This window comes from Tachyglossus aculeatus, chromosome 18 (genome assembly GCF_015852505.1).
Source record: "Tachyglossus aculeatus isolate mTacAcu1 chromosome 18, mTacAcu1.pri, whole genome shotgun sequence".
NCBI lineage: Eukaryota > Metazoa > Chordata > Mammalia > Monotremata > Tachyglossidae > Tachyglossus > Tachyglossus aculeatus.
The window spans coordinates 24814619-24837611 of NC_052083.1; the positions used below are offsets into that span (position 1 = coordinate 24814619).

Consider the following 22993-nt stretch of genomic DNA (forward strand, 5'->3'; position numbering starts at 1 on the left):
CTCAGCACACAGTAAGCGCTTAATAAATCCCATTAAAAAAAAAAGGCAGGGTAAATGTTTGCTTCATTCACTGAACTCGAACCCTTCATTTGTAGCACTGGATTCGTTTGGAGATCTTTCCTGATGTCCTGGTCCACAGACTGAAAATGATCGTGGATCCCGCCGACAGCAGCTATATGCCTTCCCTGATTGTCGTTTCAGGTAATTCATTTAGGTCAGGTGAGAAAAAGGGGATTTTCTTTATTATGGAAGCCCAGTTTGTTTCCCTAACTCACATCTCGTTTTTGTTTTTTTTTTTTAGGTGGGAATTCCCTAAATAACCTAATTGAACTAAAGACCATCAATATTAACCCCACTGACACTACAGTGCCTCTTCTCAGTGACTGCATGGAGGTAAGTAGACTCGTTTAATAGGGTGACATCCCCTTTGCCATCTGTCCAACTGATTGTCCATCTGCCCTCTTTATCTTCCTCGGTGTTTCAATACGGACAGTCTTTTTAGCCTGTTTTTTTTTTTATGGCATTTATTAAGCGCCTACTATGTGCAAAGCACTGTACTAAGCGCTGGGGAGGTTACAAGGTGATCAGGTTGTCCCACGGGGGGCTCACAGTCTTAATCCCCATCTGCGACATCACAGATTTGAATCCGTCAAAGATTTTCCTCAGTCCAAAGGCGGATTCCGAATAAGTGGAATTTGGATGTATTAAAACTGCCAGTTGTTAGCCAGGTCCTTTGCAAAAAAAAATAAAAATATTATTATTATGGTATTTGTTAAGCGCTTATTCAGTCATTCAGTCGTATTGAGTGCTTTACTGTGTGCAAAGCACTGTACTAAGTGCTTGGAAAGTACTTTCCTCAGTGACTGCATGGAGATAAGTAGACTCATTTAATTTGTTCTCTGTCCAACTGATTGTCCATCTGCCCTCTTTATCATCCTCAGTGTTTCAATACGGTCTTTTTAGCCTGTTTGTGACATCACTAATTTGAATCTGTCGAAGATTTTCCTCAGTCCAAAGTTGGGTTCGGAATACGTGGATTTGGTTGTATTAAAACTGCCAGTTGTTAGCCAGATCCTTTGCAAAAAAAATATTGTTATTATTATTATGGTATTTGTTAAGCGCTTATTCAATCAATCATTCATTCATTCAGTCGTGTTGAGCTCTTCCTGTGTGCAAAGCACTGTACTGAGCGCTTGGAAAGTACAGTGTGGGCGGCAACAAATTGACAATCCCTACCCAACAGCGGGCTCACAGTCTAAAACGGGGAAGACAGACAACAAAGCAAAACAAGTAGACAGGCATCAATAGCATTAATATAAATAAATAGATTATGGATATATACAAATCATTAATAAAATAAATAGAATAATAGATATGTACAGTCTAGAACGGGGGAGAAAGACAACAAAACAAAGCAAGTAGACAGGCATCAATAGCATTAATATAAATAAATAGATTATAGCTATATACAAATCATTAATAAAATAAATAGAATAAATAGGTATGTACAGGCTAGAACGGGGGAGACAGACAACAAAACAAGTAGACAGGCATCAATAGCATTAATATAAATAAATAGATTATAGATATATACAAATCATTAATAAAATAAATAGAATAACAGATATGTACAGTCTAGAACGGGGGAGACAGACAACAAAACAAAACAAGTAGACAGGCATCAATAGCATTAATATAAATAAATAGATTATAGATATGTACAAATCATTTATAAAATAAATAGAATAATAGATATGTACAGTCTAGAACGGGGGAGACAGACAACAAAACAAAACAAGTAGACAGGCATCAATAGCATTAATATCAATAAATAGATTATGGATATATATAAATCATTGATAAAATAAATACAACAATAGATATGTACAGTCTAGAACAGGGGAGACAGACAACAAAACAAAGCAAGTAGACAGGCATTAATAGCATTAATATAAATAAATAGATTATAGATATATACAAATCATTAATAAAATAAATAGAATAACAGATATGTACAGTCTAGAACAGGGGAGACAGACAACAAAACAAAACAAGTAGACAGGCATCAATGGCATTAATATAAATAAATAGATTATAGATATGTACACATCATTTATAAAATAAATAGAATAATAGATATGTACAGTCTAGAACGGGGGAGACAGACAACAAAACAAAACAAGTAGACGGGCATCAATAGCATTAATATAAATAAATAGATTATTGTTATATACAAATCATTGATAAAATAAATAGAACAATAGATATGTACAGTCTAGAACTGGGGAGACAGACAACAAAACAAAGCAAGTAGACAGGCATCAATAGCATTAATATAAATAAATAGATTATAGATATATACAAATCATTAATAAAATAAATAGAATAATAGATATGTACAGTCTAGAACGGGGGAGACAGACAACAAAACAAAGCAAGTAGACAGGCATCAATAGCATTAATATAAATAAATAGATTATAGATATATACAAATCATTAATAAAATAAATAGAATAACAGATATGTACAGTCTAGAACGGGGGAGACAGACAACAAAACAAAACAAGTAGACAGGCATCAATGGCATTAATATAAATAAATAGATTATAGATATGTACACATCATTTATAAAATAAATAGAATAATAGATATGTACAGTCTAGAACGGGGGAGACAGACAACAAAACAAAACAAGTAGACGGGCATCAATAGCATTAATATAAATAAATAGATTATAGATATGTACAAATCATTGATAAAATGAATAGAACAATACATATGTACAGTTTAGAACTGGGGAGACAGACAACAAAACAAAGCAAGTAGACAGGCATCAATAACATTAATATAAATAGATTATAGATATATACAAATCATTAATAAAATAAATAGAATAATAGATATGTACAGTCTAGAACGGGGGAGACAGACAACAAAACAAAGCAAGTAGATGGGCATCAATAGCATTAATATCAATAAATAGATTATAGATATATACAAGTCAATAAAATAAATAGAATAATAAATATGTACATATATATACAAGTGCTGCGGGGAGGGGAGTAGAGCAGAAGAAAAGGGGGGTCCGCCTGGGAAGGCCTCCTGGAGGAGGTGAGATTTCAGTGGGGAAACTTACTATGGGAAGGGAAGCTTACTATGTGCCAAACACTGTTCTAAGCGCTGGGGAAGATACAAGGTCTGCAGGTTGGAAGGTGATCATGATGAATCAACCTGCCTATGTAGAGAACATTGAAATTCAAAAGCGCTTAGAACAGTGCTTTGCACGTAGTAAGCGCTTAACAAATGCCATTATTATTATTATTAATAATAGCAAATAGAATATTTAGGTTGCGGCATATTGGCCCGTGGCCGTCAGGGTTGAGACCCCAATTGCCTCTCTAGAAAAATTTCGTAATTCATAATATATTCAGGAAAGACTGTGAGTTCCAGGGGCCCTGGAGGAAATGTCTTTTGAGGGGACAGGGACTTGAAAACAGGGCTACGCTTCGAGGAACTGCAAAACCGATCAGTGAGCCACGCTGCTCGACACGGAGAAGTTTTAAGTGACTGGACCAAGGTCACACGGCAGCGTGTAATGGAGCTGGGATCACAGCCCAGGTCTCCTGTCCCCTAGTCCTGTGCTCTTTTCTCTAGGCCGTGTTGCTTCATATAAATAAAATATGTATATATATATATATCATCATCATCATCAGTCGTATTTATTGAGTGCTTACTGTGTGCAGAGTACTGTACTAAGCGCTTGGGAAGTACATATGTATATATTCGTATCTTTTATTGAATAAACGATATGTACAGAAGCACCCCAGGGGGTTGTATGTACTATTACATGTCAAAAGATTGCTAAATTAGGAGTTGGAAGCTATAAAGTTGGGGAAATTAGTAATTAATCAAGGATAATGATACCAATAATGGCATTTATTAAGTGCTTACTATGTGCAAAGCACTGTTCTAAGCGCTGGGGAGGATACAAAGTGATCAGGTGGTCCCATGCGGGGCTCACAATCTCCATCCCCATTTTACAGATGAGGGAACTGAGGCCCAGAGAAGTCAAGCGACTTGCCCAAAGTCACCCAGCTGACAAGCGGTGGAGCCGGGATTTGAACCCATGACCTGCTTAGAGAAGCAGCCTGGCTTAGTGGAAAGAGCCCGGGCTTAGGAGTCAGAGGTCGTGGGTTCTAATCCCGCCTCACTTGTCAGCTGTGTGACTTGGGGCAAGGCACTTCACTTCTCTGGGCCTCAGTTAGCTTATCGGTAAAATGGGGATTAAGACTGTGACTGTGGGACAACCCGATCACCTTGTAACCTCCCCAGCGCTTAGAACAGTGCTTTGCACATAGTAAGTGCTTAATAAATGCCATCATTATTATTATTATTATTATTATTATTATTATTATTATTAAAAGAGAAGATCCATCCTCTGCTCTTTCCTCAGTTTCACTAATTGGACTGAGACGTCTCTGTCGGTCTCTGATTCCGAGGTAACTCATTTCTTTTGTTTAGTATCACCGGTATATCGAAGTCGCCATAAAGCAGTGCAGGAGCTCGGGGATCGATTGCAAAATCCACGGTCTGATTATACTGGGGCGGATCCGGGCGGAGGACGAAGATTTGGCCGCTGTGCCTTTTCTAGCTTCGGACAACGAGGAGGAGTACGACGAAAAGGCCAACGCTGGGAGGTAAGACATGGGAATAGATCGCCCGTCGGTAGCCTGAGTTGCTAGTTGTTCACTTGGCTGGCATTAATCGGGGGCTGTTTTCGGGAGCAGAGAACCCGTGAGTGTCTTGAACTTCATTAAAACATGCTTGGGCTGAATGAGGCAGCTTGGCATCCTTCTGTTTTGGGCCACAGTCTCCCGTTTGCACCGGCTCTGGGCAGGCCCGGATACCTAGGATAACTTACTGACCGTTACTGAGTCCCTGGCCATAGATAAGTCAAGAATTTGGGGGGTTTCTTCATTAATGAAATTATGTTTAGAGTATTTCTTTCCATCCAGCTGCAGTTAGAAAAAGGAGAATGAAGGAAATCCCTCTCTTGGATGATGTGGGAATGCGACCTAGAATTTAAGGAATATTTTGTCACGCTTTGCCAGGCGTTAAGGAGAATTAGCATGACTGCCAGACATCACCTCTACGATAAAGCCGACATTTAGAGCTTCAAGCAAAATGCTGACAAGTCGATTGTGTTTTTATTCCCCGATACAGTTCATTCATTCATTCGTATTTATTGAGCACTTACTGTGTGCAGAGCACTGTACTAAGCACGTAGGAAGTACAAGTTGGCAACATATATACATCTCCTGTCCCCTAGTCCTGTGCTCTTTTCTCTAGGCTGTGTTGCTTCACATATATAAAATATGTATTCTATATTTATTTATTTTCTATTTTCTATAAATATTTATTATAAATATATTCTACATATATTTATATATATTTTATACATATATTCTCTCTATATATATTCTTATTTTTTATCGAATAAACGATGCATACAGAAGCACCTATTAGATGGCAAGAGATTGCTAAATTAGGAGATTGCTAAATTCGGGGACAGTTCCTCGTTCTGTAAAGAAATAGTAAGCAATAGAACGTATTTTGTTTAACACTCTTCCCCCCTCTTTTAATGCCTAGCCTTATCAGGAAGAAGGCATCAGGATTGGAATCCGCAGCCACAATAAGAACGAAAGTGTTCGTGTGGGGTCTGAATGACAAGGATCAACTGGGAGGTCTGAAAGGGTCCAAGGTATCTGTCGGAGTTCTTTACAACGTGATAAAAACATCAGCGGTGTTTATTGCACACTTACTGTGTACAGAGCACTTTGAGAGGATACAGCTCAGTTGGTAGACACACTCCCTGTCCACAAGGAGCTTTGAATATAATGATCGAGGATTGACACTCATCCAGAATTAACATTGAGAAGTTTTAAAACCATTGCAGAAACAGAATGTATAATGATCGAAGATTGACACTCATCCAGAATTAACACTGAGAAGCGTTTAAAGCATTGCAGAAACAGAATGTGTTAAAGATGATCTTCCCCCTGCCAGCGTCCCAGCTGTGCGTGCATTGATAAGCGCTTAGTACAGTGCCCTGCACGCAGTAAGTGCTCAGTAAATACGATTGAATGAATTGATATCGATAATCTTAACACAGACCCCTGTAGGGGTAATGTCTTGGTCTTTCTTAAAAGAAGGAATGAGTCAAGTAGTAGTTTCCAGTTTTTCAAAAGGGAGTCGTGATAAGACAGGTGTTCAGTTTTAAAATCTCCCTCTTCTTGTTTGATAATAGTTATCGTCTCTGTGGAATATGGAGGACTGGGCAGAGACGGATAATAAATAGGAGCTCTTCTACTCACCCCTGCCGCCCCCACCAACTCTTTCGGACTTTTAATTTCCTAAGCCCCCATTTCCCCTCTGTAGCCCCTCGTGACCTCGCCAATTCATTCATTCATTCAGTCGTATTTATTGAGCACTCAATAACCTGATCACCTTGTAAGCTCCCCAGCGCTTAGAACAGTGCTTTGCACATAGTAAGCGCTTAACAAATACTGTTATTATTATTATTATTATTATTATTATCCCTAGGCTCCTTGCCCTAGAAACCCACAGCCGTAGATCATTCTTAAGCACATACAATGTACCAAGCACTGGAATAGAGAATAATGATGGTGCCTATTAAGCGCTTTCCATGTGCCAAGCACTATTCTAAGCATAGTAATCAGGTTGGACACAGTCCCTGTCCCATTTGGGGCTCACAGTGGTAATCCCCATTTTACAGATGAGATAACTGAGGCAGAGATGAGTGAAGTAACTTGCCCACGGTCACGTAGCAGACAAGTGGGGGAGAGCTGTGACCTTCTGATTCCGAGGCCCGTGCTCTTTCCACTAAACCACACTGCTTCTCAAGATACAAGGTGATCAAATCGAACGCAGTCACTATCCCACACGGCGCTCACAGTCTAAGTAATAATAATAATAATGATGGTATTTATTAAGCGCTTACTACATGCCAAGCACCGTTCTGAGCACTGGGGAGGTTACAAGGTGATCAGGTCGTCCCACGTGGGGCTCACAGACTTAATCCCCATTTCCCAGATTGAGGGGACTGAGGCCCAGAGAAGCGAAGTGGCTTGCCCAAAGTCACCCGGCTGACAAGTGGCAGAGCCGGCATTTGAACCCGGGACCTCGGACTCCAAAGCCCGGGCTCTTTCCACTGAGCCACGCTGCTTCTCCGTAGGAGGGAGCAGGGTTTAATCCCCATTTTCTAGATGAGAAAACTCAGGCAAAGAACAGTTAAGTGACTTGCCCAAGGTCACACAGGAGACCAGAGGCGGAGCCAGGATTGAATCCAGGGCTTCTATGCTCGTGTTGTTTACATTAATTGCGCTGTTTCTAACTGAAATTCTCTCTTGATGCTCCTTCCTCCAGTTTTTTCCTCCAACCCCCTACCAATATAATAATAATGATGGCATTTATTAAGCGCTTACTATGTGCAAAGCGCTGTTCTAAGCAGTAGTTCTGTCCCCCTTCACGGTTCTCCTGGCCTTCAGAGCTCTCCTAAAATCTCACCTCATCCAGAAAGTCTTGCCCTGTTTCCAGGGCTCCGTATTGAATCTACCCAGTAGCCATTCTTAGAATTTATCTATCCTCGGCTCTTAGGTCTGTTCAATTACCTATTTAATTAATTCAGGTATTTCCTCCAGACATATTTGTATGACCGCTTGTTTTATCCTTGCTCTTCCTCCTTCTCAATCTTTGCCGATTATTTAATCCTACCTGTCGGTCCTATTAGAAGCAGAGAAGCAGCGTGGGTCAGCGGAAAGAGCCCAGGCTTTGGAGTTGGAGGTCGTGGGTTCAAATCCCGTCTCCGCCGCCTGTCAGCTGTGTGGCTTTGGGCAAGTCACTTCACTTCTCCGGGCCTCAGTTACCTCATCTGTCAAATGGGGATGAAGACTGTGAGCCCCCTGTGGGACAACCTGATCACCTTGTATCCTCCCCAGCGCTTAGAACAGTGTTTTGCACATAGTAAGCGCTTAGCAAATACCAAAATCATCATCACCATCATTGTATCTATCCCAGCGCTTAGAACAGTGTTCGGCACATAGTAAGCGCTTAACAAATACCATTATTATTATTATTAGATTGTAAGCTCCTTGAGGTCAGAAACCATGTCTTTCGCTGCTGGTGTCTTTTCACAAGCACATAGTACAGTGCTCTGCCCCCAGTAGCCGCTCAGTAAATACCAGTAATTGATTAATTGATCTATCAGACCCTAGAGCTGTTGTCTTTGTTATCTTTTCTCACTGAAATGGGAATCAACCCTTTCCTGAGACTGGATTAATCAGTTAAAATCTGTCAATCTCCTCAGAAGAGTGGAGAGATAAGTGCGGTTTGTTTCTGTCAGCGGTCCGATTTTCTGGATTTTCCCTCTCAGGGAAAGGGGGATATGAACCAGGAGAAAGATTCACCTTGTCCAAGCGAGTATGACCACTCCCGGCCTGGACGGACTGAGTAGTGGCGTATCATTTACTGTTGAATTTAATTCCTTAACTCAGATCGCCGGAGCAAAATGCTCTTTCTCAGACCACTCCCGGCCTGGACGGACTGAGTAGTGGCATATCATTTATTGTTGAATTTAATTCCTTAACTCAGATCGCCGAGGCAAAATGCTATTTCTCAGACCACTCCCGGCCTGGACGGACTGAGTAGTGGCATATCACTTACTGTTGAATTTAATTCCTTAACTTAGATCGCCGGGGCAAAATGCTGTTTCTCAGAGCACTCCCGGCCTGGACGGACTGAATAGTGGCATATCATTTACTGTTGAATTTAATTCCTTAACTCAGATTGCCGAGGCAAAATGCTATTTCTCAGACCACTCTTGGCCTGGACGGACTGAGTAGTGGCATAGCATTTACTGTTGAATTTAATTCCTTAACTCAGATCGCCGGGGCAAAATGCTATTTCTCAATGCCTAGCCTAGGGTAAGTGGTTTGAGAATGTATCAACATTTCTAACCACCGTAACTAAGGGATAAATCAGGCGTCGCCAATGGCTCTGTGGGGACCAGAGAGAAGCAGCGTGGCTCAGTGGAAAGAGCACAGACTTTGGAGTCAGACATCATGGGTTCAAATCCCGGCTCCGCCACTTGTCATCTGTGTGACTCTGGGCAAGTCCCTTAACTTCTCTGTGCCTCAGTTCCCTCATCTGTAAAAGGGGGAATTGAGACTGTGAGCCCCATGTGGGACAACCTGATCACCTTGTATCCCCCCCCCCAGCGCTTAGAACAGTGCTTTGCACATAGTAAGCGCTTAATAAATGCCAACATTATCATTATTTATTGAGCGCTTGCTGTGTGCAGAGCACCATGCCCTGCCCCACCCATGTTTCTTCCATGCCCTTTAAATGCAAATTTGGCACCTTTGAAGGCTCAGACTTTTTCACAGGTGCCAAATTCCAACAGGGAAAAGGGATTGGGCTGGCTCCTGAAGTAGATGAAGGAAGAAACCTTTCCAAGTGCATAATTAAAAAGAGCTTCATCCTTACTCTTTCCCCTCTGCCCTCCGTCCTACCACAGATAAAGGTTCCTTCGTTCTCCGAGCCCCTGTCGGCCCTGAATGTGGTGCAGTAATTAAAAGGAGCATTACCCTCACTCTTTCTCCTCTGCCCTACCACAGATAAAGGTTCCTTCGTTCTCCGAGACCCTGTCGGCCCTGAATGTGGTGCAGGTAGCGGGTGGATCGAAGAGTTTGTTTGCAGGTAGGTCAGATCCTCCTGACAGTCGAGTCTTCCCTTTTCCGTTTTGCATTCTGTCCAGGGAAGGTGGGAAATTCGGGAAGCTGCTCCCTCTCTCTCACTCTGAGTTGAGGTTTTGTGTGTGCCTCCGTTTTAGTGACGGTGGAGGGCAAAGTTTATGCCTGTGGAGAAGCTACCAACGGAAGGCTGGGGCTTGGCATTTCCAGTGGGACCGTGCCTCTTCCCCGGCAGATCACAGCGCTCGGCAATTATGTGGTGAAAAAGGTGGCCGTTCACTCAGGTAACAATGTGACATTTCCTCCTGACATCTCCCATCCTCCTGTCTCTCCCCGCTTCAGTCTCTTCTTCACGCTGCTGCCCGGGTCGTCTTTGTGCAGAAATGCTCTGGGCATGTCACTCCCCTCCTCAAAAATCTCCAGTGGCTGCCCGGCAACCTACGCAACCTACGCTTCAAGGCTGTCTGTCCCCTCACCCCTTCCAACTTCACCTCCCTTCTCTCCTTCTCCGGCCCAGCCCGCACCCTCTGCTCCTCCGCCGCCGCTAACCTCCTCACCGGGCCTTGTTCTCGCCCGTCCCGCCATCGACCCCCGGCCCACGTCCTTCCCCTCCGCACATCCGCCAAGCTGGCTCTCTTCCTCCCTTCAGAGCCTGACTGAGAGCTCACCTCCTCCAAGAGGCCTTCCCACACTGAGCCCCCTTTTTCCTCTCCTCCTCCCCATCGCCCCCGCCCTACCTCCTTCCCCTCCCCGCAGCACCTGTATATATGTTTGTACAGATTTATTTTACTTGGACATATTTACTATTCTATTTATTTTGTTAATGATGTGCGTTTAGCTTAAATTCTATTTGTTCTGACGACTTGACACCCGTCCACATGTTTTGTTCTGTCGTCTGTCTCCCCCGTCTAGACTGTGAGCCCGTTGTTGGGTAGGGACCATCTCTCTATGTTGCCGACTTGTAGTTCCCAAGCGCTTAGTACAGTACCCTGCACACAGTAAGCGCTCAATACGTCCGATTGAATGAAGGAATGGATTTCCTCAGGCCGAACCCCAGGTCTTCAGATAAGGCCCCGTGGGTGGGTACCCAAGCACTTCCCCGGCTTTGCTGCACAGCATTTCTTTGGATAGCTGTTTACATTTCTTGGCTCTCTCTTCCCTCTTCGTACTTGTTTCCGAGGCCGCTCTAGCCATTGGGGAAAGAGCTTTTTCCCTAGCTCCCACCATTGGGGCCAACCTCCTCCCCTCCGTTCCCCCCTCTAAAAAAAAAAATCAAGCTGAGACGTGAGACGGACTCCCCAAGCCCCCCACGGGAAGACTTGGGGTTAACTCCTTTCCAACTCTTGAGTCATCAAATGGATCTGGTTCGGTGCATCTCATGAAATGCTCCTGGTTGCCCCAAGTTTGTTCGCCAAAAAGGAAAGAGTTGAGGAGGAGGGTGGCGGGGGGGGGAGTTTAAAACTCTGACGTCCATAATTCTAGTTCACAGTACAAGGCCGCATCCGCTGCGCATTGCGGAAGGGGCGGGATCTGCCGATAATAATAATGATGGTATTTATTAAGCGCTTACTATGTTCTAAGCACTGGGAACGTTACAAGGGGATCGGTTGTCCCACGGGGGGCTCACAGCCTTAATCCCCATTTTACAGATGAGGGAAGTGAAGTGACTTGCCCAAAGTCACCCAGCTGGCAATTGGCGGAGCCGGGATTTGAACCCGCGACCTCGGACTCCAAAGTCCGTGCTCTTTTCCGCCGAGCCACGCCGCTTCCCTATGATCTCCAGAGCCGTGTTGGCCGCGGATCGCTGAGTTTAGCCTCGGAGCGGAGTAGGCCGGATCAGACTGCCATCACCCAGCCCGGTAGCGCGACTCGCTCACCAAAACCCACGAGGAATCGGGAAGGGAGTCGAGGAGCAGCTGCTGGACCGCCACGGGCGAAAGCAATCCAAAGTACGCCGGAGAAGCAGTGTGGCCTAATGGATAGAGCGCGGGCCTGGGAATCGGAAGGACCCGGGTTCTAATTCCGGCTTCTGTGGCCTTGGGCGAGTCACGTAGCTTCCCGGTGCCTCGGTTGCCTCATCTGTAAATTGGGGATTAAGACTGCGAGCCCTGTGTAGCACAGGGACTGTATCGGACCGGATAAATTATATCTACTACAGTGCTTGACGTGTAGTAAACGCTTAACAAATACCATTATTCATTTGTGCATTCAGTCGTATCGATTGCTTCCTGTGGGCAGAGGCAAGGAAACGAGATACGTAGATGGGCGCCAGAGTCGTCAGAACAAATAGAATTAAAGCTAGGTGCACATCATTAACAAAATAAATAGAATAGGAAATATGTAGAAGTAAAGTAAGTCGAGTAATAAATCCGTACAAATAAATATACAAGGGCTGGGGGGACGGGGAGGAGGAGAGGAAAAATGGGAGCTCAGTCTGGGAAAGCCTCTTGGAGGAGGTGAGCTCTCAGTATTATTATTCTTCTTATTATTATTATCACTGTCCTGTCTCGCAGCAGGCCCAGGAGACCCAGCGCTTAGAACAGTGCTTTGCACGTAGTAAGCGCTTAACAAATACCATCATTATTACTATTATCTAGAAAAGCGAGGGAAGAGCTGGAGCCGAGGACAGGCTAGAGACCCCTAGTCCGTACTTTGTCCAGAAATAGCTAGAGCTCCGCCTAAACTCACTCCACACCGTTATTCATTCATTCAATCGTATTTATTGAGCGCTTACCGTGTGCAGAGCACTGTACTAAGTGCTTGGGAAGTACAAGTTGGCAACTTAAAGAGACGGTCCCTACCCAACAGCGGGCTATTATTATCATTAACATATACGACTTAAGACACTCGAGATAGAAAGACGTCAGATATTTCTAGAGAGGCAGCGTGGCTCAGTGGAAAGAGCCCGGGCTTGGGAGTCCGAGGTCATGGGTTCTAATCCCGGCTCCGCCACTTGTCAGCTGCGGGACTTTGGGCAAGTCACTTTCAGTTCAGTCGATCGTATTGATTGAGCGCTTACCGTGTGCAGAGCACTGTACTAAGCGCTTGGGAGATACAGATTGGCAACCTATAGAGACAGTCCCTACCCGACAACGGGCTCACAGTCTCAAACACGCATTCCATCATTTTCCCTCCGAAAGGCCCCAAACCGACCAAAATCGGGGATTTCCGTAGGAACTCTCACGGGGCAGTTTTTCTCAGGATCTTGGGTTCGAGCCCCAGTTCCGCCCCTGGCTTGCCGTGTGACCCTGGGCAAGTCACTTACCGTTTCTGGGCCTTGCTTTTCCCATCGATGAGATGGGGATGATAGCGTAGCCTAATGGGATTGAGATGATGATAATAATGATGACTGTGGTACTTGTTAAGCGCTTCCTATGTGCCACTTCGCTTGGCTGGGCCTCCGTTCCCTCAACTGGAAAATGGGGATGAAGACCGTGAGCCCCACGTGGGACGACCCGATCACCTTGAATCCCCCCCAGTGCTTAGAACAGTGCTTGGCACGTAGTAAGCGCTTAACAGATGCCGTCATCCTCATCATTAGCCACGGCTGCATGGTGTTCCGGAGTAGAAAAAGTCGCACGGGACCTGAATTCCAGAGGCCAACTTAGCATGAGTGGGGATCATATAAAGGCCCCCGACCGACGTCTTGCTTGACTGCATCGGCCCCAGGTTCCTCCGTCCTCCAAGGGAGTGCCCGGATTTCAAGTTGGGGGTGGGCAGGACGCAGAAACTGCTGGAGTGCAGCTACTGTAGACACCTGGACCAGTAATCCCTGCATAGGATCTCTTGGGAAGAATCCCCTCCCCATTGCTTTCCAGCCCATGGTGCCGAAGTGGGATAGAAGTCCTAGAGAAGCAGCGTGGCTCCGTGGAAAGAGCCCGGGCTCTGGAGTCCGAGGTCGTGGGTTCGAATCCCGGCCCCGCCACGCGTCTGCTGTGTGACCTTGGGCAAGTCGCTTCTCTGAGCCTCAGTTCCCTCATCTGTAAAATGGGGACGAAGACTGTGAGCCCCACGTGGGACGACTCGATCACTTTGTATCCCCCCCCAGCGCTTAGAACAGTGCTTTGCACATAGTAAGCGCTTAACAGATGCCATCATTATTATTATTTGGCAGTCCTGGCCTCTTCCGTTAAACGTGTCATGCTCTTATCTGCAGGCTGCTACTGTCATTCATTCATTCATTCAGTCGTATTTATTGAGCGCCTACTGTGTGCAGAGCACTGTACTGAGCGCTTGGGAAGTACAACATACTTTCCTCTCCTCCTTCAGAATACTGCTGGTCAGTACTTCTCTTCTTTCCCAATTTTGCTCTCCTGGTCTACCCTGTAGCTCCACACTTGGTAGAGCTGTCCGTCCCGTCCAGACTTCTCTCCCTTTCTAGAAGGAAAGCGGTTTCCTCTCGGCAATAATCCAAATATAAACCTTTGCAGGTGGCCGGCATGCTATGGCATTAACCGTTGATGGGAAAGTGTTTTCCTGGGGAGAAGGCGACGATGGAAAACTTGGACACTTCAGCAGAATGTAAGATTCATCGCCCCTGCCGTTAAAGTGGCAAGAGTATCTCCCCAAAGCGTGTGGCGTTTTCACGAATTGATGTCATTCCTGAAAGCCTTAAAAAGAATTACCACCGCAGTTACGTGTGTCTGGTGAAGTCATGGGCAACTGTTTCAGAATCCGGAAGCCAGGCCTATGTGAGAAATGTTACTGAAAAGTTTGTCCTGATGAGAGACATTAAGTATTCCGTTTATTCAGTCTAAAGATGACTTCTGCACCGCCGATTTCCCCGAGATCGTTTCTTTCGGAGTTATGGGATGTCGCGCGGCCGATTTTTAAAATGACGTCTCTCACTTTCATTTTAGGAACTGTGATAAGCCAAGATTAATAGAGGCGTTGAAAACCAAACGCATCCGGGATATCGCCTGTGGCAGCTCTCACAGTGCAGCCATTACGTCAAGTGGTGAATTGTACACGTGGGGCCTGGGAGAATACGGTCGCCTGGGACACGGGGATAACACGACGCAGCTAAAACCCAAAATGGTAACGTCTGCATCTCGGGCAGTTGGATCGGAAATCAGTAGGCAGCAAGGCAGTCGGTAGCTTGAGGGGAGAAACGTTTATATAGACATGAGCTTGACTGGTTGGGGCGAGAGAGGCATTTCGTATTTGACGATCGGAGAACGTCGCTGAGTTTTTGTCTGGTCGTCCTTACGAAGCACGATTAAGGATGGTTGAAAACGTGTTTTCGTTTTTTCGTCTCGAGGTGAAAGTACTTCTTGGCCACAGAGTTATTCAGGTTGCTTGCGGAAGCCGGGATGCCCAGACCCTGGCCCTGACGGATGAAGGTCAGAACAGCTTTTCGTTGGAAACCGAACAACGCGTCGCCGTGATGTGGAGCCGTTCGTAAAGTCTGTTTGTGTTATCTACAGGTTTGGTGTTCTCCTGGGGCGATGGTGACTTTGGCAAGCTGGGCCGAGGAGGAAGCGAAGGCTGTAACGTTCCCCAAAACATCGAGAGACTCAATGGACAGGGAGTGTGTCAGATCGAATGTGGGGCTCAGTTTTCCCTGGCGCTTACGAAGTCTGGAGTGGTTTGGACCTGGTATGTTAAGCTCTCCCGTAAACTTTTCTCCATTGTCACCACGTGAATCGTGACAGCGTATTCCCCAGTATCGTTTCTTGGATCTGTGTATCAATCAATCAATCAATCGTATTTATTGAGCGCTTACTGTGCGCAGAGCACTGTACTAAGCGCTTGGGAAGTACAAGTTGGCAACATATAGAGACGGTCCCTACCCAACAGCGGGCTCACAGTCTAAAAGAAATGACCTGAAATGCTGTATTCTCTCCTGGCACTGACCCCTTTTTCTCACAATTACAACATGTAAGACTCATTCCCCTTTCACTTGGCTGAAAAGTTCAGTTAGATGCACTTCTGAGGTGGCAAGTATTTTCCTTCCACGCCTTGGCAGAATTAGGGAACGTTTTTCCAATATAGTGATCGGAATCGGATGTAGCGGGGGGTGGTTTGGGAAGGTGGTGCGTAGGTTTGCAGCGTCAGACACCTAGGAGTCCTGCGGGGCAAATTCTCCTTAAACGTGATGTGTGACCAGAGTGTCTCTCGTGTTTCAGGAGAAACAGCTTTATTTCTATTTATTCTGATGACTTGACACCTGTCGGCATGTTTTGTTTTGTCGTCCGTCTCCCCCTTCTAGCCTGTGAGCCCGTTGTTGGGTAGGGACCGTCTCTAGATGTTGCCAACTTGTACTTCCCAAGCGCTTAGTACAGTGCTCTGCACACGGTAAGAGCTCAATAAATATGATTGAATGAATGAATGAGATGTTGCCAACTTGTACTTCCCAAGCGCTTAGTACACTGCTCTGCACACGGTACACGCTCAATAAATATGATTGAATGAATAAATGAATACTGCTGGATCAGGGTATTTCAGCTTGGTTCAGTTCTCGAGCGTGAATTTTCATCCCCTCCGTGGTTCCTAAGGTTAACAGTATGTATCTTTCTGTCATAAACCTGAAAAACGCTTCTTGTCAATAGGGGTTTTAATTTAGGGAGTTCAGATACTGAGAGAAAGTGGCTTGTGTGTTTGTAAACTAGTCATTTTACGTATTTTTATTAGTGGCCGTCGATAATAATAATAATGATGATGATGGCATTTGTTACTATGTGCAAAGCACTGTTCTCAGCGCTGGGGAGGAGACAAGGTGATCAGGTTGTCCCTCGCGGGGCTCCCAGTCTTCATCCCCATTTTACAGATGAGGTCACTGAGGCACAGAGAAGTGAAGTGACTTGTCCAAAGTCACACCGCTGCCAGGTGGCGGAGCCGGGATTCGAACCCCTGACCTCTGACTCCCAAGCCGGGGCTCTTTCCCTGGAGCCACGCTGCTGTTCACTGTACTTCAGCAGTCGTCAGCTCGTAATAATAATAATAATAGTAATAATGGCATTTATTAAGCGCTTACTATGTGCAAAGCACTGTACGAAGCGCTGAAGAAGGCATCATAAGAAGCCGTCAGACAAGGTCCATCTTTAGTTACTCAAAAAATATCAGTGGGGTGAAGATTTTAGAAGCCTGAGGACCCGTGGGAATTTTTTATCTTACTTTTCCGTATAATTCGACCTTCCAGATAAACCCAAAGAGATCGGAGCTAGAGAACTTTAGCCGTGTGCTTTTTTCTTTCCTGGGCTGTGGTTAACGAAGTTCAGTTAACCAGCTGAAAAAAAAAGGGACAGGAGGGAGAGCAAAAGAGCCCGGGCTTTGGAGTCGGAGGTCATGGGTTCAAATCCTGCCTCCACCACTTATCAGCTGTGTGACTTTGGGCAAGTCACTTCACTTCTCTGGGCCTCAGTTCCCTCATCTGGAAAATGGGGGTGAAGACTGTGAGCCCCCCGTGGGACAACCTGATCACCTTGTTAACCTCCCCAGCGCTTAGGACAGTGCTTTGCACATAGTAGGCGCTTAACAAATGCTATTATTATTATTATTACTACTCTAGAACAGTGCTTTGCACATAGTAGGCGCTTAATAAATGCTATTATTATTATTATTACTACTCTGAGAACCAACTTAAAGAGAGAAAGGAGAGATGATTTAACCGGGGTCCTTCCTGTCGAAAAATTGAACACCTTGAAACAGGACCTCGAAATATAATTGTCCTTTGGGATATTGAATTTTCATCTCCGCAGTGTGCTCTGCTAAAGCCGTTTTCCCTGCTACTCTATTTATTTTATTTGTACATATTTATTCTATTTATTTTATTTTGTTAATCCCTTTGGTTTTGTTGTCTGGCTCCCCCTTCTAGACTGTGAGCCCGCTGTTGGGTAGGGACCGTCTCTCTATGGTGCCAACTTGGACTTCCCAAGCGCTCAGTACAGTGCTCTGCGCACAGTAAGCGCTCAATAAATACGATTGAATGAATGAATGAAGAGGCAATCAGAAAAAGAAAAGCCGATAGCAGCACCGGAAAGACTAAAATCAACCATGGAGAGAGACGGTCTTGCCCAGAACTGTGACAGTTTCAGACTGAATCCCCACCCTTCAGATGGGGATTATTTTGATTTATGATAGAGCCCTTGATGACCGAAATGAATGGGAGTTCACGATACAGTGAACTGCAAACATTTTTAACAAAATTCCTTCATTCAGTCGTATTTATTGAGCGCTTACTGGGGGCAGAGCACTGGACTAAGCGCTTGGGAAGTCCAAGTTGGCAACATCTAGAGACGGTCCCTACCCAACAGCGGGCTCACGGTCTAGAAGGGGGAGACAGACAACAAAACAAAACATATTAATAAAATGAATAGAATAAATATGTACAAATAAAATAGAGTAATAAATAATAATAATAATGGCATTTATTAAGCGCTTATTATGTGCAAAGCACTGTTCTAAGCGCTGGGGAGATTACAGGGTGATCAGGTGGTCCCACGGGGGGGTCCCAGTCTTCATCCCCATTTTTCCAGATGAGGCCACTGAGGCCCAGAGAATAATGATAATAATGGCATTTATTAAGCACTTACTATGTGCAAAGCACTGTTCTAAGTGCTGGGGAGGTTACAGGGTGATCAGGTGGTCCCACGGGGGGCTCTCAGTCTTCATCCCCATTTTTCCAGATGAGGCCACTGAGGCCCAGAGAATAATGATAATAATAATAATGGCATTTAGTAAGCGCTTACTACGTGCAAAGCACTGTTCTAAGCGCTGGGGAGGTTACAGGGTGATCAGGTGGTCCCACGGGGGGCTCCCAGTCTTCATCCCCATTTTCCGGATGAGGTCACTGAGACCCAGAGAATAATGATGATAATAATAATAATGGCATTTATTAAGCGCTTACTACGTGCCAAGCACTGTTCTAAGCGCTGGGGAGGTTACAAGGTGATCAGGTGGTCCCACGGGGGGCTCCCAGTCTTCATCCCCATTTTCCAGATGAGGTCACTGAGACCCAGAGAATAATGATAATAATAATAATGGCATTTATTAAGCGCTTACTACGTGCAAAGCACTGTTCTAAGCGCTGGGGAGGTTCCAAGGTGATCAGGTGTTCCCACGGGGGGCTCCCAGTCTTCATCCCCATTTTCCAGATGAGGTCACTGAGACCCAGAGAATAATGATAATAATAATAATAATAATGGCATTTATTAAGCGCTTACTATGTGCCAAGCACTGTTCTAAGCGCTGGGGAGGTTACAGGGTGATCAGGTGGTCCCAAGGGTGGCTCCCAGTCTTCATCCCCATTTTCCAGATGAGGTCACTGAGGCCCAGAGAATAATGATAATAATAATAATGGCATTTATTAAGCACTTACTATGTGCCAAGCACTGTTCTAAGCGCTGGGGAGGTTACAAGGTGATCAGGTGGTCCCACGGGGGGCTCACAGTCTTCATCCCCATTTTCCAGGTGAGGTCACTGAGGCGCAGAGAAGTGAAGTGACTTGCCCAAAGTCACACAGCTGATAAGTGGTGGGGCCAGGATTTGAACCCATGACCTCTGACTCCGTTACCTCATCTGCAAAATGGGGATGAAGACTGTGAGCCCCCCGGGGGACCACCTGATCACCTTGTAACCTCCCCAGCACTTAGGACGGTGCTTTGCACATAGTTAACGCTTCATAAATGCCATCATTATTATTATTATTATTATTATTAAGTGGCGCAGCTGGGATTAGAACCCGTGACTTTTGACTCCCAAGCTCGTGCTTTTTCCACTGAGCCACGCCGCTTCTGTGACTTTTTCCTAAAGGATAAAATTGTTCTCCGGGAAATTCTTATAAGCCTCATCCCTGGAACTTGAGCTCCGAAGCCTGAGTCACGAGGAGCCTGAAATTCTGCCCTTCCAGCCGCTGCTCCTCGATGCCTTTGGATTTTATTTTGCGTAACGCACGTCCGTCCTTGTGTCTTGTGCTGTTTCAGTGTTTCATTGCTCCCGATGCGACCGTCTCCAATCGCCCTTCCCCGCTTTCTCCTAATAATAATAATAATAATAATAATAATAATGGTGATGGCATTTGTTTAGCACTAAGTACAGTGCTCTGCACACAGTAAGCGCTCAATAAATACGGTTGAATGAATTCGTTAAGCGCTTACTATGTGCAAAGCACCGCTCTAAGCGCTGGGGAGGTTACAAGGTGATCAAGTTCCAAGCAGCGCGGCTCAGTGGAAAGAGCCCGGGCTTTGGAGTCCGAAGTCATGGGTTCAAATCCCGGCTCTGCCAAGCTGGGCCCACTGTTGGGTAGGGACCGTCTCTATATGTTGCCAACTTGGACTTCCCAAGCGCTTAGTCCAGTGCTCTGCACACAGTAAGCGCTCAATGAATACGATTGATTGATTGATTGACTGATTGACTTGGGGCAAGTCGCTTCACTTCTCTGGGCCTCAGTTCCCTCATCTGTCAAATGGGGATGAAGACTGTGAAGGTTACAAGGTGATCAAGTTGTCCCCCGGGGGGCTCACAGTCATCATCCCCATTTTCCAGATGAGGTCACTGAGGCTCAGAGAATAATAATAATAAGAAGAAGAATAATAAGAATCATGGCATTTATTAAGCGCTTACTATGTGCAAAGCACCGTTCTAAGCGCTGGGGAGTTTACAAGGCGATCAGGTTGTCCCATGGGGGGAGAAGATCGGTGGCTTGCCCAAGATCACACAGCAGACACGTGGCGGAGCCGGGATTCGAACCCTTGACCTCGGACTCCAAAGCCCGGGCTGTTTCCACTGAGCCACGCTGCTTCTCATCTGTATTCGTAGATTGTGAGCCCCTTGAGGGACAGGGTCTGAATCTAATTCCCACTCGTATAATTGTAATAATTACGGTATTTGTTAGGTGCTTACTAGGTGCCAGGCACTGTACTAAGCGCTGGGGTGGATACCAGCAAATTGGGATGGACACGGTCCCTGTCCCACGTGGGGCTCCCGGTCTCAATCCCCATTTTCCAGCTGAGGAAACTGAGGCCCAGAGACGTGAGGTGACCTGCCCAAGGTCACACAGCAGACAAGTGGGGGAGCCGGGATTAGAACCCGGGTCCTTCTGACTCCCATTTTTGTCCTGTCCGCTACGCACTCAGTATAGTGCTCTGCCTACAGTAAGCACTTCATAAATACCGTTACTACTACTACTAATAATGGCATTTATTAAGCGCTTACTATGTACAAAGCACTGTTCTAGGCGCCGGGGAATTTACAAGGTGATCCGGTTGTCCCCCGGGGGGCTCCCAGTCTTCATCCCCATTTTACAGATGAGGTCACTGAGGCACAGAGAAGTGACTCGCCCAAAGTCACCCAGCTGACAAGTGGCAGAGCCGGGTTTTGAACCCGTGACCTCTGACTCCAAAGCCCGGGCCCTTTCCACTGAGCCACACTGCTTCTCTGCGTTGTACTAATGATAACGATGGCATTTATTAAGCGCCTACTACGTGCCAAGCACCGTTCTGAGCGCCGGGGAGGTTACGAGGTGATCCGGTTGTCCCCCGGGGGGTTCACAGTCTTCATCCCCATTTTACAGATGAGGTCACTGAGGCCCAGAGAAGTGAAATGACTCGCCCAAAGTCACCCAGCTGACATTTGGCGGAGCCGGGTTTTGAACCCATGACCTCTGACTCAAAGCCCAGGCTCTTTCCACTGAGCCACACTGCTTCTCAGCGTTGTACTGATGATAACGATGGCATTTATTAAGCGCCTACTACGTGCCAAGCACCGTTCTGAGCGCCGGAGCGGTTACGAGGTGATCCGGTTGTCCCCTGGGGGGCTCCCAGTCTTCATCCCCATTCTACAGAAGAGGTCACCGAGGCCCAGAGAAGTGAAGCGACTCGCCCCAAGTCACCCAGCTGACGGAGCCGGGTTTTGAACCCACGACCTCCGACTCCCAAGCCCGGGCTCTTTCTGCTGAGCCACGCTGCCTCTCATGTTGTTGTACTGCGACAACGACGGCGACAATTGGCGGAGCCGGGTTTTGAACCCATGACCCCGGACTCCACCGAGCCCCGCTGCTTCTCAACGTTGTCCTATCGGCGCTTCTCACATAGTAGAGAAGCAGCGTGGCTCAGTGGAAAGAGCCCGGGCTTTGGAGCCGGAGGTCATGGGTTCAAATCCCGGCTCCGCCAATTGTCAGCTGGGTACCTCTGGGCAAGTCACTTCTCTGGGCCTCGGTGACCTCATCTGGGAAATGGGGATGAAGACTGGGAGCCCCACGTGGGGCAACCTGATCACCTTGTAACCTCCCCAGCGCTTAGAGCGGTGCTTTGCACCTAGTAAGCGCTTAATAAATGCCATGATTATTATTATTAATCAATCAATCAATCAATCGTATTTATTGAGCGCTTACTATGTGCGGAGCACTGTGCTAAGCGCTTGGGAAGTCCAAATTGGCAACACATAGAGACGGTCCCTACCCAACAGTGCTCCGAGCATCCTGTTGCCATTTTCTGCGTTCGAAAACTAGAATCAGTTAGTCAGTGGTGTTCACTGAGCACAGTCTAAAAGGGGGAGACAGAGAACGGAACCAAACATCCCAACAAAATAAAATAAATAGGATAGGAATGTACTTATTATTATTACGACGGCGGAGGCCGTATGGAGAAGCAGCGTGGCTCAGTGGAAAGAGCCCGGGCTTTGGAGTCAGAGGTCATGGGTTCAAATCCCGGCTCCGCCACTTGTCAACTGTGTGACTTTGGGCGAGTCACTTCACTTCTCTGGGCCTCAGTTCCCTCATCTGGAAAATGGGGATTAAGACTGTGAGCCCCACGTGGGGCAACCTGATCACCTTGTATTCTCCCCAGCGCTTAGAACAGTGCTTTGCACGTAGTAAGCGCTTAATAAATGCTATTTATTATCATTATTATTATTATTTGATATTCCGCCGTCTGCCTTCTGTTTTAGGGGCAAGGGGGATTACTTCCGACTGGGCCACGGCACCGACGTCCACGTCCGGAAGCCTCAGGTGGTGGAAGGGCTGAGAGGGAAGAAGATCGTCCACGTGGCCGTGGGGGCCCTTCACTGTTTAGCCGTCACGGACACGGGGCAGGTGAGGCGAGCTAGCCGACCAAATCCGCGGCGCTCCTGGCGTCGCTCCCCGGATTCCCCAACGGCACGGCGGGAAAACGGGACGGGGAGAGATGCCCAACCAACGCGTCCTGAATCCATATTTCTTACTCTATTTATTTATTTGACGCGTACATTTCTATCCTCTTTATTTTATTCTGTTGGTACGTTCGGTT

General features: G+C 46.2%; 1 protein-coding gene across 1 annotated transcript in view; it reads left to right on the forward strand.

Moving 5' to 3' along the window:
- The window catches only part of HERC2 (HECT and RLD domain containing E3 ubiquitin protein ligase 2), a 319306-nt gene that overhangs the window by 232237 nt on the left and 64076 nt on the right, over positions 1-22993 (forward strand). Inside the window, exons 53-63 of the mRNA XM_038760185.1 lie at positions 96-201; positions 302-393; positions 4522-4697; positions 5650-5761; positions 9696-9777; positions 9911-10054; positions 14201-14291; positions 14630-14807; positions 15031-15112; positions 15197-15368; positions 22656-22800. Of these exons, the coding sequence (XP_038616113.1) occupies positions 96-201; positions 302-393; positions 4522-4697; positions 5650-5761; positions 9696-9777; positions 9911-10054; positions 14201-14291; positions 14630-14807; positions 15031-15112; positions 15197-15368; positions 22656-22800 (1380 nt within the window). The remainder of the gene's footprint in view (positions 1-95; positions 202-301; positions 394-4521; positions 4698-5649; positions 5762-9695; positions 9778-9910; positions 10055-14200; positions 14292-14629; positions 14808-15030; positions 15113-15196; positions 15369-22655; positions 22801-22993) is intronic.